At 37.0% G+C, this 19,108-nt stretch overlaps 1 protein-coding gene across 2 annotated transcripts in view; it reads left to right on the top strand.

Annotated features, from left to right (window-relative positions):
• Positions 1-19,108, top strand: part of LOC126767716 (uncharacterized) — a 209,408-nt gene that overhangs the window by 161,487 nt on the left and 28,813 nt on the right. For both annotated transcript variants that reach the window (XM_050485263.1, XM_050485262.1), the window contains 5 exons: positions 231-361; positions 6,097-6,256; positions 13,673-13,915; positions 14,508-14,633; positions 15,902-18,322. In XM_050485263.1, coding sequence (XP_050341220.1) covers positions 231-361; positions 6,097-6,256; positions 13,673-13,915; positions 14,508-14,633; positions 15,902-18,322 — 3,081 coding nt within the window. The remainder of the gene's footprint in view (positions 1-230; positions 362-6,096; positions 6,257-13,672; positions 13,916-14,507; positions 14,634-15,901; positions 18,323-19,108) is intronic.

Here is a 19,108-nt window from a genome sequence, read left to right as displayed (position 1 = left end):
TGGGATTATTTGTATTAATGATTATAACCTTATGATTACAATAATTACTAACGGTACTTAATTGCAGAAAACCACAATACTTGGAAGAAATTATTTTATGAACAAATCGTTTTTCTCCTTCTTTTCCAATTATTTGCTTCGTCTGGAATAACTTGCCATCGCGGGATTGCCATTAACCAACACGAAACCAAAACTCCATGATACTTCTATCGTATATGTCCGCCCAACAGATCCACCACAAGTGACACTATCACTGGGCTCAACACTCAAACCGGACGAAATTAAGGAAGGCGATGATGTTTACTTCGAGTGCCACATAAAAGCTAATCCGAAGGAGCATCGTATCACATGGTCACATGATGTGAGTGAAATTCTTATTAATTCAATGATATTTGTTTTATTCAATCAAGGTATATAATTTGAGCCTGAATGTTGTATATTCCTCACAGCTTGCGCTCTTATTATTATTTTACTCAAAAATTTCGACGAATTTTATTGTGAGAATGTAGAATGGTCACTCCATTATTCGCATACTTCAAAGGCGTATAGTATAGTGTGGACTAGGCTGAGCAAAATTGCAATTTAAGGGATGGTTACATCGAATAGCGTAGGAGCTTACTCCTTTGTTTAAAATATTCCTCGAATAAAAAATTTTTCTAGCAAAAATTTTCAGCTGAGTTCGGTGCCACCTTCGATATGATCTTTATAAAACCATCATTCTCCAAAATCAGAATGAAGGATTTTAAAATATTTTTATGCTAATTCACCAACTCATACTTATGAGTACCCTTATATATAAGACGCTTTCCTACACTGCAATACGTTACAGAACGATTAAGGATAAATCTTCTCTCAATAGGTCTTACGCTACAACTTAAGTTAATGGAAGTGTTATAAAGCAGAAAAGCCTAAAAAGTCGAATTTTAGGACTGAGAAAAGCCTACTGTATCAATTGTTTTAAAATTGCAAGTCTAGTTTTTTACATATTGTATTTTAAGAATAGAAAGGAAGATTTAAAAGATAAAACTATTAGATGTTTCGAGCGCTAGGAAACAAAGTCTTCAACTACTGCAGCGATTCCGAACTTTTCTGTGTATGTACATAACAAAATTTTGTTTCGAGAAGAACGCGTTTAAGGGGTTCCATGTGTTTTCTCGGCTAAAAAACAGCCTTTATTGAACAATTTTTTTCGCATATCAAAAATTAAATATTTTATTAGAGTTTTTTATACAGACACACACTATTAACAAAAAAAATTCTGAAATTTTTGGAATGAAATATTTTAATCCGGCCAATGTGATGCCACTTTCAGCGACCCTTGGGAAAAAAGAAAAAAAAATGCCCCCGTGTTGGCAGAATAACTTCTTACAGGATCATATATAAGGAAAAAATAGGTGTTTTAGTTAAAACCTTAACTTAGAACTTAGAAAAAACATAAAAATTTTAGTGAAAATTTCGGAACTTTTTTTCAATTATTCGAAATCGGAAAGAAATCCTTCATCCAAGTCTTTAAAAATTATATCTCAAAGACCTGTGTAAAATTTCATGATAATCGGTTGAATAGTTCTCGAGAAATCTTGCCAACCAACTTTAAAAACACAGTTTCGAGAAAAACGCGTTTAAAGCGGCAGACCTAGCCTAGCTAGCCTCCAGCGCACAAGTTCTCAAGGCTGTGTTTCCGAAACTATTACTCAAATCAATTTAAAAACTTAGGACATTATTCTATAGATGTCGTAGAATTTCATAAGACAATAAATTTATTTTTGAAACCTGTAAACCCATGTAACCCCTTAAAAAAAGATTATAGAACTGATTAAACTGAGTGGTTACTCTTTAAATGTTGCTAACCCAAAAATCATTTGATGTACCGATTTAAAGTTTTATGATGTTAAGTTTAAAGTTCTAACCCATTGTAATATGAAAAAAAGTTTTTATGTTTTTTTTTTATTTCACACCATGTGTGATTTAAATACAAGTGCAACATTTAAAAAAAAACACTAATTTTTAAAAACCTGCAAAGCGAAAAATTTTATTCCATTTTTCCGTTTTTTTAATAAAATTTTGTTGTTTTAAGCACTCTCTACTTGCATGGTTTCGTAGTAAAGCACAACATTTATTAATCTATACACCAGTTTCTTGAAACTCAATAAGCAATAAATCACCTTGGGCATGGTAAGCCACTCAGTGATAAAAAGCTTTTAAAGCACTTACACTTTATAAATATACATTGCCGAAATAACTCAAAATCACGAAATTTTCCGCAACGAAATTGCTTTTGCACAAGCGTACGGACATTAAAAGCATACAAAAGGGTGAAGAAAACTATGGATATGCAGGCATGCACACACACATATGTACGCGTGTGTGTGTATGAGTGCGGATTGTGACACACAATGGCAAATCATTGCAAGTCCCACATGCGCAGCAATGAAACCGCAAAGAAATAGAAAAAAAGCATTATAATAAAAAGGCGCAAATACTGCGGTGCATGCAATTTAACCGACACCCACCGAGCTGAGTAAGCTGCTCACATTTCGAGCGTGGCTGTTTCCTATTTGTTTTTGTCGTAAAATAACTACTCACATTTTGCTTGCGGGTAAAGCAGCTCATATAAATGCAGTTATTATTCATTTTATGACAAATTTCCAGTGCATTTTCATGAAAGAAGGCAACGCAGACCGGGCCATACGCTCCACACCGGCGCAGACACCGCGCGCCCGTGTATGTGTGTGTGTGTGTGAGCAGCTGACTGTGGCAAGATAGGAGCGGATGTGCACGTATGCCACTCGAGTCGCTTGCCAGCGCTGCCAGCCAGGGCGCACACTCCCGCGCACATCCAGTGGCCGCTGGTTATGCGTATCCATTTGAGTGCTTGCACACACTCACTCGCTTGCCTGCCAGTAAGCAAGCGTGTTAAAAGGGTTTGTATGGGAATGTACGATTACTCATCTTTATGTTTTTTTGTTTTTATTTTTGAGAATGTTTTCACATCTCACATTTCTTTGTTGCTTCAATATTTTCCTGCACCTACAAGTTTATTTATTTTACTCGCACACACACACACACATGCATGCGCTCATGTGAACATGTGTGTGTGTTTTCATGCATATTTATGTGAATACATTTGAGTTCGTGTATTTATGCATTTATTTACTCTTTTATTTGTGGTGTTGCTCGCATGCAAAAATTATTTGCACAAACCATACCGACCAAATGGCAAGCAATAACAACTGCAAGAAAACAAAGAGTGATAAAACATAACAATAACCAAACAGTGCTGCCACTACATTGTGTACGAACGCACACACGCCAGCTGCTCATAGCTTTTACTCTGTTCCAGCTGTAGCACTCCCAGTAAATCACAGAAAGGTTATGAGAGACTTAGAAGTCTTACTATCGATCAACTTAAAAAATAGTCGCTTGGGCTTTTCGAAATATTAAGCGTTGTACCGCAAGTGCTCGAACATATCTCGCCGTAATTCGCCAAAGTCGTGACCACTACTTAAAACACGTTTTGAAGCTGAGATCGCGTAGAATCCAAAGTTTCCTAAAAAAATTAATGCTCATACCACAGTCTTCGCAACTACATATAAATGTGGGAGTGGAACCTGTGGGTCAAAGGTCCACACGCAGCGGACGTGCGTTTTAAATGCACCTCTGACCTAAAACTTCACGAACATATGCTCAATTCGAACAACACTCGAACAATATTCGAACTGTATAGTCGGGCATAGTAGCAAGAATCATTCTTGGCACAGAAGTACAGACAGAGATAAAGGGATCCCCAACTCTCCTGTCACTGGAAATGTGAGAACCGCTCACCTACCGAACTTTGACAGTTGACTGGATTGGGTAGATTTTGACGTTTTGCAATGGGAATGACTAGAACGGCCAGATTGGAATTATACCAAAAATATATGTGAACGGAGGAATTTGTTGCCGCCGTTCAAGATCGCTAATGAAAATTTATACAATGAAAATCAAAGAAAATGCGAAATTTAAATATATTTCATGAAACGTTTTGCATAGTAGAATTATATTTCAATTACAAATGATTAAAAACATTTATTAATTGAGAACGAACAGGCTTAATTCACCTTATTAAGTATTGAAAGATCAAAAGTAAGTTATTTTAATATATCATAAAATCATAAAAAAGGATTTAAATAGTTTCGCCATATATTAAAAGTCCAATATATAATAATTTGCAATCGTAATAAATGTTGGGTGTTTTAATTTAAATGCCCAAAAATTCTTATTTTGTTCGATGTGGCCACAATGGAAAATGTTATGAAAACGCTTATTTTGAGGCGCTCTCACACTGGAATAAGTTGGGTATCCCATTATCCGTGGTACAGAAGTAGTCAGAAGTGGCAGACAAGCCGCTGCCTGACAATTGAAGTTATAATAAGTTGTGAAAATTGTGAACTTAATAAACCAAAAACTAAATGTAAAGTTATAATAAGTTAAGTGAGTTTAATAACATATTAAATTAATAAATTTTATAATCCAAAAACTACATATAAATTCGTATAAAATATGTACGAAATAAGAGCATTCTTGCATACAAGTCCCACATTTTTGGTGTTGTGGGTGCACACGGTCTATTCTATATTTTTCTCCTGCCATAAATATTTGCATTGCTGTTTTTTCGGTGTTGTTGTTATTTTTGTTTTATTGCTTTATTTTTTCGGTTCGGTCTTTATTTACAAAGTATAAATGCTCCATTTTGGAGCCATTGGGAAGAGGCAGCTAAACGAAAATTATATAACGCAAGCATAAATACCGTTATATCTACACTCGTTCACTTTACAATACGGCATAATTTCCTCTTTGAGAATGTATGGAAATATATAAATTCTGAATATTTTTAGCACAAGAGATAAAGTGTAACATTTTCGTGCAGAAATTCGATTTTAACGCGCATTTTATTAGACATTGGTACAAAAAAGCAACCGAAAATTATAATTAAGTTCGTAAATGATATTTCAAAAAAGTTTATTTTGTTAAGTTGGGAGGACTGTCCTCAATTAATATGGCAAATATGAGCGCGATCTGTCACCCAGTTTGTTCACAGTAGCTGCTTAAGTCGGTACACCTCAGCAGTCGTTGCGATTTTTACAATGGATAGAAAATACCGAACGAAGAATTTATGTCAAATTTTGTATTTCTAACCAAATTTTTTGGTGATGCAAGAACATAAGTCTACGAGTGGTAGAGAGCCCTCAAAGATGGTCTAGAGATCGTTGAAGACATGTCTCGTTCTGGATGACCTTCGACCTCTTCAGCTGACGAAAATATTAAAAAGTGAAGGACATGGTGCTTGAAAATCGTCAGGCAAGTTTTATAGAGATGGGATCTCTTGCGAGTCCGTTCAAATGAGTTTGGTGGAAATTTTGGGTATAAAACGCGTTCTTGCTCGAGTCGGCCCGATAAGTCGAAATTTGTGTCCGAATTTGATGCCAACGAATACCATCGATAACGATCGTATTTACCAGGTTTGGCTCCGTGTGATTTTCTTCCTGTTCTCCAAACTGAAATTGCCGCTCCGTGGAAGCCGTTTTCAGTCGATTGAAAAGATGAAATTCGATGAAGGATCTGAAGGCCATCCCAAAAAGTACTTATGAAAAGTGTTTCGAGGACTAGAAAAATCGTTGGCATAGTGTATTACATGTGGTTGGCATGATTTTGAGGGCGACAAAATAAATATTAAATATTTTGCGCTTTATTTACAATTTCCGGGTACTTTTGTGTCATAATGTGCACTGTTTTGGAAATAATTTTTGGCAAAAATTTCCTTTCTAACATATTTTTGTTTACCTGTCTGCGAACAATATTTCCGAAATTTGTTCAAATATTTATGTTGGACGAAAATTTAGAAATGTTTCAATAGACACTAAGAGCTTAACAACTCTACACTTAGGTTTTAATTAATTATTTTAGTACAGTTTTCACTTTTCAGAAAACATAATGTTCAAAATCTGCAAACTTTTCCCCTCGCGATAAATAGTTAAATCCAGAAATCCAAATTTAAATGTCAAACCATAATAATTCTAAAAATGTTTAATATAATTCTATTTTATCGTTCTCTTTCAGGGCATCCCGGTCACCCAGAACGTATCGTGGGGCATCATCATATCCACACGTTCACTGGTATTGCAGCGCGTTGCACGCGTCCACGCCGGCTTCTACGCTTGTGCGGCGGCCAACGACCGCGGCGAGACGCAGAGCTCGCTGGTGAATTTGCGTATACGCTGTAAGTGCTTTCCGATTTTTATCATTGTAAAATCAACTATTTTCTCTCAAACACATTTTACGTTTTATGAATAATTTAATGCGCTTGGGGGCAACTAATGCGAATTCGACATCAAATTAGTGAAAGAGTACGCGTGACCCGCCAAAGCTGCATTTGCATGCGATTGCGAGTGTCACTAGAAATGCAAAGCACGCTGTCACGCGTAACGCAAATGCGTCCGGAGTGGTGACACATTCGATTGCATTTCCGAAGGACTATTACAGGCGTTTAGACGCCGCGCTCGTTCGAATGAATGGCAATGACAATAAATTATTCTCCAGCAACAATTGTCAGCTCATAAATACACGGTTATGTGCCGCTTTGCCCGCACTACTGGCTGGGGTCGAACGCGTGCGGCAGAGGTCAATGGCATTCACTAACACTCAATTAAAAGCTATCTATTAGCCATGGTAGGCAAGGTTCACTCGAATTGGGAATATTTGAGGTGGCCTTATATAACGCTAGTAAATGTAGAAAAATTTTAGAGGAACAAATGTGGAATATGTATACCTCCGATGGACATCTTCATTTTCTGATGATAACAATCAGAGTGTTCTATATAATTGGGAGATATTTGTGTACATATATGAAAATCAATTAGATAAAACTAATCCAGTATTAAATGAGATTAATTACCTCATTTTTGTACAATGTTCTATATAATTTATTTGTGTACATTATGATCAACGATAAAACTAATCCAGTATTAAATTAGAATAATTTCATTTTTGTACAATTTTTTTTTTTGTTTGATCAACGACCTTTAAGCAGTTTTATATCGTTATATCTGAGAACCCAACCTCCAATGTTGCATGTGTGTTGGTAACATTAGAATTCACCCAACCTTCGTTAAAAATTATGGTACTTTGCTAAGCGATTGTGGCAATAAACCTAATATGCCATGTCTGGTCATCGAGTTGTGTAAAATTACAACGTTAGTCCATAACTCTCTATTTGCTTCTACTAACGTAACCACATGCGTGTCCATATAAATTTTATTCAGCACACATGTGCCGGAAATTTGCAGTTCAGTAAACGAAATAAAGGAAAATTTGTAAAATATATTTAAAACGCAATTCATTTATAGCTTTGGCGGATGTACAGCTAATTTACGAATATTTCTAATATACTTGTACATTTGAATTATTCATTCAAACTGCTACAAAAGCTTGATTGCTTCTAAAATTATTATTCCGTCCTTTTTATGAATTTATACAGTTTTGGCAGCCATTTTGACTTTTATGTGGTTCCATATTCCCATTTTGGCGAAATAAAATATTTTAAGCATTGCCGAGATTCCATATACCAAGTAAATAGAATTCTGATTGGACACAATTTTCCAAAAACAAGGAAGTGCAATGCCTAGACTCTCACACTGGTATACATGTAGATTTCGTCAAAGTCGATTCGTTTTAATTGATTTAATTAAATTTATTTAAAAATTATATTTATTATAAAATATTACAGATGGTCTTATAGATTTGATGACCGTATATCGACTGCCCCCTTTCGAAGTACGCGCAACCGTCCGTTTTTTTCTTATCTTCGTCTTTTAGTTATTCTGTTCGTCAAGTTTGCCGCATTTAGTGAGTGTTAAAAGTTACGTCCACTTCTAGTTGTCTTGCATTCGTCTGTCGGTTCCACATACATATAAAGATTCCGCAGAAGGTATGAAGTATTGCCTCCATTATTTACCATCACAGGCAAGAAGAAACACTTGTATTGTGGAAGAGATTCTTTTTGAATGCCATTAAGATTTTCAAATATATATATATATAATGCGCGATAGATGCGGAATAAAGTTAATGCGGAAATTCGAAAATATTTGATTTATAATTATATTGAGCAGTCGAAAAAGTCTTTTCGTATTTGGTCAATAGATGTCGTTGCAGTCGTATATCGCCAGTGCTACCAATCACATTGTGTCATACCATATAGTGTTCGAAAGGTGAGATTTGAAGCTTAGTTTAACCAAAAAAATAAAACGGGAAAATTGAAAAGAGTCACATCTGTTTAAAAACGAGTGAAAATAATGAAGAAACTCGTAATATTTTGACTTCCCTTCTGGAAATTTCGAAATTCCGATTTATGGAATAATGTCTCTAGCGGAAAAGTGGCCAAAATGCGTTATATTTGTTTATTTAATTATTAGTATAAATATAAAAAAAAATAAGTTTGAGTTTGATTAGAGATACGAAAAGACTTTTTCGACTCTCCCAGATATTGGATACATAAGGCTAAGGGAAGTATTGACCCGATTTTGATGTCACATTTTCGACACAACGGCATGCTGTCACAACAATAAAATTCTGCCCGAATTTCAGACTCAGATTGACCTCGCGTATTAACCGATATGTTCTGTGAAAAAATAGCCATTGCGGTTTCGAAAATTTTTGGTCGTAAGATGAAGACACTTCTTGCTTTAATTGTTTTATTTTGATAACTTGATGTTTTTTGAATGACTTGTATACTGGAAAGTGAAAGAATCAAGTGGTTATATAGAAATGATCCGTGGTTCTCATCCGACCTTGCCCACACCACAAACTTTGGTCAAGTTATTTACAAGAGATATAGGATTTCACCCAAAAAGTAGGGGTGCCACACCCATTTTTTCATTTTTACATCGGCTTCAATAAAGCTTTTCCTTTCATCTAGGGCTTTGAGGCTTCTGGTGAATTTATTCAATAAATTATCGCACTTCTGGTAGTTATCAACAAAATCGATATATGGAGATAGTTATTACCTTCTTTGGTTAATCAGTTTGGAGGATATGCGTTTTAAACCGTTAGTGCGGAGCCAAGTGCACTAAAAAAAATTTAGCAGGTGTTTCTCGTTACTGCGATCCCCTGCAGCAAATTAGAGTCATGTATCTTATTAAAGTGCTTAGTTGCAGTGATCGAATTGCGCCCATCTGCAATACGGACCTCTTTTAGAAGCCAACGAACACATGTGTCAAGTTATCGCTTGCACGGTGAAACGGACAGAGGGACGAACAGACAGTCACTTGATTTCAACTCTTTTAATAATCCTGATCATTTATATGTATGTATATGTACAACTCTATCTCTAACTCGATTACTTTTAGACGATGCCAAAAACTGTTCGATGATCAAAACAATTATTCTCTGTAGCCACATGCTGCGAGAGTATAATAATACCTAATATAGTATCTAGCAGCCTAATTCCCTCCACCGCGATTTTAGAAATAACAAATAAATTTACAAATCTTTTACATTAATTGTGAATATTATGTTACAACTGCCATTGTTCATCAGATTATCAAACTGTGTTAGCAAAAATTTTAATTTTTGTCTGAATTATCGCGTTATTAAACAAATTATTCGAGAATTGTGCTAAATACATATGCACATTGCTCAAAGTAAAATATTTTATACCTACAACTTACATTTCATACATACATACATACCTACATTTATTATGGGAGCAATAATGAATTTGAAAAACTAAATATAAACAAATGAATTGCATAAAATGTATAGTCCCAATTTGATTACCTTCGGATAGCAAGCTAATTCATACTGTCTAAATGAAGGTAATGAACAGAAAATACCAGCAAAGCTCTGCTTTAATTTACTGCTATTTTTCACGGCTAATGAATTAATTAATACTTGTATTTAAAAACATAATTAGTAGAAACGCCTAAAATACGGTCAAATATTTGCATATGAATATGGTTATAGTAAATAGAATAACATTTGCGGAGTGGGAAAGATGGCTGTCATATTATTATTCCATTTTGTTTATAGTGATAACAAATAAGCAACGCTGTGGCGCGAGCGGAGCAGAAATATCAACGTTTAAAATCTCTGCTATACTTAACATTACACACGCTCATTGCCAACCGCTGTTGCCTTTGCTAAAGAAGTTGCTCATACGCCCCGTCCGACTTCTATCCAAAAATGCGAAATAAACAAATTTAAGGAATAATTGAACGCTTTTGAGGGCTTTCAACGGATTTTTGTACTTTTTTAACTTTAGCAGCAAGAGTGTAAATCGGAGGTAACAAACCCGAATGTGCGACAAATTACTCAAAGTGCGTTGCAAGCTAATTAATGCACTGTCTGAATGGTTGTTTGTCAAAGACAAGTAATAAACACATCAGATGTTGCAGATAAGTGCACGACCGTGCTTTTCAATAGCCAACTCGGCGTACGCACTCACACTTGCGCACATCCGTTGGTAATAAACGCTCTCATTACTAACGCTGTTGCATAATTAGCGTAATTGAAAACAAACAATGCGCATGTGACGATACATTCTAATTCAATTCGTCGCCCTGCCGCGCCGAATGTAAACACACACTCACCACTACACTCAAGCGGCTGTGTGTGCCCAGCCATGTAAGCATTTTTTCTCCCAGTGCACAATTATTGGCGGGAGCATATTTTACACCAGTTATGAACGGCTTGTTAATGAAAAGCACACATGTTGAGTGCCCTCAACAATGCCACTAGTGTGGGCACATGGCATACAAAATAATATGTGTACAATGGACATACTTCACAGGCACGCAAGCATTGATTAACTCAAATATTACCGATGTATATCGAATTTTTAGTGTCAGCTTGAAACTCCTGTTTGGAGAATATGGTTAAAGGGAAAGAAGAAAATGCGCAACTCTTTCGAAACAAAAATGAAATTATAAATTTTCATATATTAATATTATTTATTTATTATTTATTGGAATTGAAACTGCAATAAATTTGAAAAAAATACATAATACATTCATATGTTTAGAAATATATACAGTGAACTCTCCCATAAACAGACACTGACGAACCAGCCTTGCTGTCCGGTTATTAGAGTTGTCCGCTTAATAGAGCTTTCACTGTATTTCTTATTTATGAATTGTTTTGACTATCCAATCTTCTAAGTTGCTTCAAACTGGACAAGGTGTGCTAAATTTTTCCAAAATCGGTTCTAGTATAGTTTAAGAGCCAATCGCGAACAAACAACGTGACACGTAATTTTGTGTCAACTTTATTCGATAAAATCAGTTTGCGGAAAAGTTTCTAGCTATCATTCTTTGCCTAAGAAACTATAGGTCTATGGATTCGAGCCCATGATTTTTAAGGTGAAGTTCAAAAAAAATCTGAATAATCGGTTGTTTGAGATATGTATGTTATATTTGTACGATCTAACCGATTCCGAAAAATAATCAAAATAATACTAAATACGTACGTATTAAATTTCATGCGCATGTCTGAAAAACTGACGAACAAGTTTATATGATTCCTTAAAAACTTCACCCTAAATTTCGCTTGCTGGGAACTGGTTTTAGACCCGTAGTCTCTTGGGCAAAGTTGTTCAGCACAATCCGTAGAACTTCTTCTGCAAACGAGGGTTTCCCGTTTTTTGGCTCGCTGTGAATCAACCTGCTTTAATTTATGTATACGTGTATGTACATATGTACATATATACATACGTTTTTAGATGCATTTCACATATTTTTGATGATGAAAATAATTTTATTATCAGTAGGAAACCCGATAAGAATTAAAAAAGTATTAGGAAGCTCTATATTAATGGCAATACATAAACAAATGATAAAATTATTCAAAATAACAACGCTTTTATTTCACTTCAAAAAGAGGTACATATATCCTTGAGTGAATAGTTCTGCCAAAATCACATACATATGTATTTATTGCTGCATATACATATGTATATGTATATATTATGGCGCACAGCTGTTCCCAAAATGGATAAGTATATTCATATTTCCCCTTTTGGAGTCACTTCGGTTTTTTTAATATAACGGCATGGTCAAAAGATGGCCGTAAGCTGCTTGTTTTTCACAGTTCAAACAACATAGCTACCACTTGTTAGTACACACTTTGAACAAATACAAACACACGTAGGTACATATTTATAAGTTTTAGTGTGAAATATTCAGTGCAATATATTACTTTGGATAACTTGAAATACATGTATTTAAATATATGTGCTTATGTATTGGTGCATACACATATTTATGTTTACAAACAAGCGGTTGCAATAAAATTTCAAACCCAATCGCTTGGAATGAAACGCATGAATTTAATAGACGAGCGAAATTCTGAGGCGAAACTACGCGTAAAAATACATACATACTTGTATGTACAAGTAGCTGCGCTTATGTGCCCGCGTGTGGGTCGTGGATAAGCGTGGCTGATGGAAAACCTACAACAACCAGCATGCATGTATGATTTTACATTTAAAAACTCATGTGTATTAGTATGTGTGCCTCTATTGTGGGAAATAATGGTAGGAGTTTATGTGGAAGATTTGTTTCTTGATTCTTTCCTTCGTGCGCACGAGTGCACATCGGAGAAGGCTCACTCATGTAACAAGAACACGCACACACGCTTCCACAATCACACTTACAACTGAATTTACAACTGTAAACGTATTTATCCACAGCGTTGGAACAACTTTGATGAATAGTGTGCGATATTTCCAACAACAAATATCTGTGTGTTTTCGCTCCACTTTTTGCATAAACCGTTGACATATTAATATCAAATAATTATGCGCGCAAATATTTGCTCGAGTGAAGTGTTATCAGCGATATTGTGACAACATACGAGTATTTGAATATGGAAATTTGCAAACGTCACAAGGTACTTAAAAAGATGTGTGTACATATGCACAATATTATACATTGCATTGCATAACTTCAAAAATGTACATACATAGATGTGTAGAGTAGAGTATGTATGCGCCCACAATAAGAATTAAGCAGATGATCGATTGAAAGTGAAAAAAACGTGTTTTTTTTTCTTTGTTGCAACCTGAAGCAGTTGAAAGCGGCTTAGAAAAATGGCGGTATTATTCCAGGCTTGAATAATAGATGAGTTTTAGATGACTCTGGCGCAAGTAGTCGTATTCAAATTACTAACTACTAAAACCATATGAAAAATGAATGAAAAATATAATAATTTTTTTGTTTGTTAAATTTGAAATATTTTGAGCAGAGAAATCTTCCTTACAGCCAAACACCATTTTTCAAAGAACCTGTAAATCGGCTGCAGGAACAACGGAATACAAAATTTTCAGCATGAATCGGCGATTATTATCGTACAACACATTTTGTAAATTTACATTTTTTATATTTATTTATTAAATAAAATGACTCTTCAAAAAACTTTCACCGAGGACGTTTTCTTTTTTGATTTATACTTCAATATAACCTCTAATGGCAAACTTGTTCCGAAAATTAACTTCCGCCACAAAATTTGCGAATCCAACATTTTTTATAATTTTTAACTATTAATTATTTGGCTGTAAAACCTTTTTCCCCTCTTTTAAAGTCTTCGCAGACACCAAAGCATATAATTATTTTAATACGAGCTTTCTTCCATTCGCTTTCTTCAGATGCTCCTGTTTGCAGCACGAACACAATGATTGTCATTGGCGCCTCGCTTGAGGAGGCGGTGCCGATACCATGCCGCGTTAACTCCGATCCGCCGGAAATTGATTTCGAGTGGACTTTTTCGACAAGCGGTGAGCACTTTGAAGTACCATCGGGCCATTATGCAACGATACAAGAGGCCACAACAACCGGCGATGTGCACCGCACAATAATCGAAACAAATGATACACATTTCGAAACTTACGGTAATGTAGCAAATGTTTCTTGAAATTTCAATGAGCGAAAATGTGGTGTTTTAATTGAAAAATTACACAAAAGGATCACACATATTTCTCACATGCATACATGTGCATTTATCTGCACGCACACATTGACATGCCTTCATATATGTTTCATATCTAGGATTTAATTAATTCCAGTATGTCTTGTGTTTAATTGAAATGATGATTTTTGTTTGCAAGTAGATTTTTCTTGAACGAAAACCATTTGTTTATTTATACCAGAAGTTTTGTAAGCACTTAGCTACGAAAGCTCACGCACAATTCACCGAAAACGCTTTGTGCGTATTTTTTGTTACGATTTCTCATATACAATCTCTTATCTGAAATAAGCATGCCTGTACATGACAGTCAACTGACTGATAAGAATTAAATTGATTTCGAAATTTCACTAAAAACTAGAAATACCTCCTACATGGCATTACACAACAAAGTAGATGCTCAGCATTACACAATTATTAATATTCACATATGTACATATATACATATATATACATATGTATGTACATATATTATATTTGCCATCCTTACACACTCAATGTTTGTTCTTTTCTTACAGTAGAAACTGTAAGCGAATTAATATACACGCCGAAGGGCGAACGGGACTATGGAACATTGGCATGCTGGGGTCAAAATTCAATTGGCAAACAAACGGAGCCTTGTCTATTCCAAGTCGTGCCAGCAGGTAAGTCAGTACATACATACATGCAGTCCGTATATTGTTGCATTAGAAGCCGAGACATACCAACTACTCAGCGCTCGGCACATTTATATTAAATTTGTGCAATAACGTAAATATATATGTATTTGTGATTATTATACATACATATATGATATTTACTTATTTCGACACACGTTTTATTTGAAAATCTGTGAAACTAAAATTCATCATTGCAAGAAATAAATAAGCTCTTTTCAAAATATTGTAGTCATTTTGAGTCGTATTAGTATTTAGACATAAAAATTGGAATCAGTTTCCAATCAAGCTCTCTCAGTCCAGACTTAAGTAATTAAGGGGTTATATGGGCTTCCTCCTCCTCCTTTTTTCAACATTTATTTTCATATAAAAAATTAAAAATTTTATTCGGATTTTTTTTGTTACAAACTGTTACACTATCAACCAAGAAATTCTGAACATTTTTGGAAAAATATTTTAAACTCGGCCATTGCGACGCCATTTCCCTTACAAGATCGTCTAAAGTGAAAAAATACGTTTTGGACGAAGGAAAAAACCGAAAATTGAATTTTCGGCACACATTTTTACAAAAAAATTAAAATTTCAGTGAAAATTTCGCAAAGTTTGTAATCGAAAAAAAATCCTTCAAAATTTCATTAAGATCGGTTAAGTTGTTCTCGGGAAATCTTGCCTACCGTCTTCAGAAATACATTTTCGAGAAAAGCACGTTTAAAGATGGCGCACTTAGCCTAACTAGCCTCGAGCGCACAAGTTCTTAAGGCTGTATCTCCGAAACTATTACTTGGATCAATTTGAAAATTTAGGACCTTATTCTACAGGTGTTGTAGAATTGAATAAGACAATGCAAAGTACCGATTTTTTTTAACCAAATGCAACCCCTTATCAGATCGAGCTCAGTCCACCTCATACTGTCACTCTCCTATCAATTGAGTTAGCTGAGTTACGACACGAATAAAAGTTAGAAGAACCAAGCTTGCCTACTCAAATTTATCAATACAAGCTACCGCTTAAGCCCGACAAATCTCGCATTTATTTCAGCATCTGTTTTATGTATATATATAATGTATATCCTTCAGATCAGATTCTGTCGTAGAAGGCCGAGCACACATACTAAATAGATATATGTACGTATGTACATTCTAACAACAATATTAATAGTATAGAGTTATGCTTGATAAATTTATTTCGCAAAAAGTATAATCTGTTTTCCATCTATTTTCATTGATTCGTCCATGCAATTGTGTGTATGTGCGCAGCCAAGCCGGGAGCATTGCGTAACTGTACTCTGCGTCCATATGTGGTGACCTCTGCCTCGCTAAATTCATCGAACCAGACAACAATGCATAGCAATCAGATGATGCCAGCACAATATGGACGACAGGAATCAAATTTTCCGCATACGGAGTATGTACGTGAGCGACATAATAACAATGGCAACAATAACAACAATAACAACAGCGCCAGCAACAATGGTAATAAAATTCACAATGGCAATGGCAACAGCAAGGCAATCAGCAGCAGCAGCAAAGGCAATAATAAAATCAACAATGTTGTTAATAAGCAGCCGCAGGAGATGAGGAAAAAAGCTGCAACCTCATTTGCGGAGCAAAAGCAAAAGAAATTGCAATACCAACCGGCACGGCGCCTGCAACCCAGCGAACAGCAGCAATTACAACACCTGAAGAAACGAACATCTTTCACACCATCTCAAACGCTGGCGGCACTCAAACGGCAGCAACAACAGCAACACGAACAGCACAAGAAGACAGGAAGCGGCGCCAAAGCCGACGCCGGGAATGTCGAGGCAATTGGCTATGGCAAAAAGCCGTTATCAAGTGCAACGCGCAGCTCCGCAGCCGATGAGAGCACCGGAACACGACACACAGGCGTAGCCGCGGCAGCTGGTGGCTCTAATGCCGCAGGCAACCTGGCAACAATGGTGTATATCAATAACAAAACTGATGGATTGCCCACGAAGACACGAACGGACAACAAACATCGGTTGAAACGTGCCGCTGACGAGCATGCAACAACAGCAACGGCAACGGCAACATTTACACAATACAAAAACAACGAGGCTTCTAAGTACAAACTAAAGAAGAAGGCATACCAGCTGGCGCTGGCGACGAAGGAACTGCGGCAGCAACAGTCGAGAAAGCGAACTTCAAAGCAGACGCAGAAGAAGATAAATGCGAGCAAAAGGCAAAAATCAAATTTATCATTGCCAAGAGTTGCTGCTGGCGCGGCAGCTGCCATCAACAACGGCAGCAATGCACCGACGAACAGCAGCAGTAAACAAACTCCTGCAACAAAATACTACAATTGGCGGCGAAAAAACACGCATAAACGTGAGATCTCACAAGAGATGAGCGAAGTAATCCATCATTTAAGGCTAGCAACAGCAGCAACTGCCACTGCAACAGATACGTCAAAGAAAGCGGAAAAGGAAGCAACCAGGGCAAAAGCACAAACCCAGCGACTAGCAAAAAGAGAAATCGCAACTGCAGCGCCCAGCGAATTAACGCAACATCCAACATACGTGGACGAGACAAGTGGGGATTTAGCTGCCGTAATAGCTTCTGGTACAGCTGCTACTACACACAAAGGCTGCAGCAGCACCTTTCACTTGCCAGCCGACAATTCCATTAACTCAACGCCAAACCGGCAACAGCACACTGACGGCGGCACTGCAGCTAATGAATCCGCTGCGATCGGTGCAAACTCATTCGATAAGGTGCGCATACGCAAATCTTTGACAGCCAAAAACGTTGGCTCCGTCGTCTCGGACGTTGGCGGGGAGGCGGGCAGTGCGGCTGCCGCCAACGACCGTCACTTTTTGCAACACAACAAAGCCAGTCATCACATTAGCAACTTTTCTAGCAGTGATAACGGCAAAGCGAGCTCGCAAAGCACCAAAGCCAACAGCCACAACGCGCCGCCCAGCGCGCCCGAAATAAGCAATCATGCCACCGCCTTTCACCAGCAACAACAACAGCAGCAGCATGAGCAACAACAAAGCATTGCAAATGATAATCGCAACATCGATGTTATTGGCATGCAACGCGCAATTAATGATCTCGCCTCCAGCTCGGACGAAAGTGGCCGGGCATCAGAGATTTTTGCCAACAAATTTGCTTATGACGATGACATGGGCGAGATTGACATGGCGGTTGACGAAGTGGATGCTGACGCCGATATGGAGGCCGAATTGGTAGGTGCCGATGCGGATGATGGCAATGACGTTGATGATGCAGATTTAAATGGCATCGTTGAGCTGGATGAAGAGCTATCGCCGCCCACGACGAGTGCTCTGCAAAGTGAGATACATTTATCAGCTCACGCGGCGGATGCGCCGCACTTCGAATACTCACGCATGGAGTACAGTTTCAGCAATGGCATTGCTACTCATAGCCTGGTTGGCAGCAATGACAATGGACATGGCCTTGGCCTGGATGGGATTGGGTACGGTGACGGCGGTGGTGGCGGTGGCACCATCAACCTCGAGAACTACGATAACATTATTTATTCGACAATGGAGTTGGAATGTATGCCAGGGTACGATGGAGGTCTGCAGCAGCAATTCTTTCTCGAAGCGTACGATTCCAAAACGAAGAAGCTGCGCCTAAACACCTCAAGCACCTATGCTGATATACCGATATTTCGTATCGACTTGAGTGGTGAGTAATCGGTGTGGTATTTGCAATCAAACTTTGTATGAATTCTGAAGATTTTCTTGTTAGCGTACTGACGAAGTTGTGGTATATGTTCAACCTCTAATCAATCCTTTTCATCTTAATATTAATTGGTAGCCATAAGAAAAATGGATTTTCCTATATATTTTACTATTGATAATTGTGCGGCTAATGGCTCTGATAAAGAAGTGATTAATCTGTGTTACACCTCTGAACTTCTTTTACCGTTGCCAGCGCCAACGCGTTGAAAAGTGTGAGTGGGATAGCAGTGACTAGCGAACGAGTTTGAACGAACGAGTTGAGAGTGTTGTAATTTATTATTATTAGGTGTTCTTCAACGCATTAGGCTTATTTTCCTTTCTGAAGCTAATTGTGTGTGCGCGACAAAAACGCAATCGTCAAAGTTTCCCAAATCGTTTACCGTGTCTTTGATTTTTCTACACCGCTGTGAGTCGCTGTGAGTTAATGAGCCAAACTTTTCGCCTATTCGGCGCTTATTTACTCTTTGCTGTTGACTTTTTCGATTTTCAGAGTAATAAATTTTATTACTTGGCGCACAAAAACAGGCACGTTGAGCCACACTCTCCATCAAGCTCTCACCAACTTTGCAAACAGACGTATCGATAAAGAGTGCGGCGCAATTTTTGGCTGAAATCTATTGGCGTTTATTGGCTTTCGCTGCTGGTTGTTGGAAGCTAAACTAGCTGAAAGCCCTCTTACATCATTTTATACGTCCGTCTTCCCCTTATGTACTCAACCAGGCCAATGCAT

Source organism: Bactrocera neohumeralis, chromosome 2, assembly GCF_024586455.1.
Source record: "Bactrocera neohumeralis isolate Rockhampton chromosome 2, APGP_CSIRO_Bneo_wtdbg2-racon-allhic-juicebox.fasta_v2, whole genome shotgun sequence".
NCBI lineage: Eukaryota > Metazoa > Arthropoda > Insecta > Diptera > Tephritidae > Bactrocera > Bactrocera neohumeralis.
Note: the sequence above shows the minus strand (reverse complement) of the source record. Positions and strands in the feature narration are given on the sequence as shown.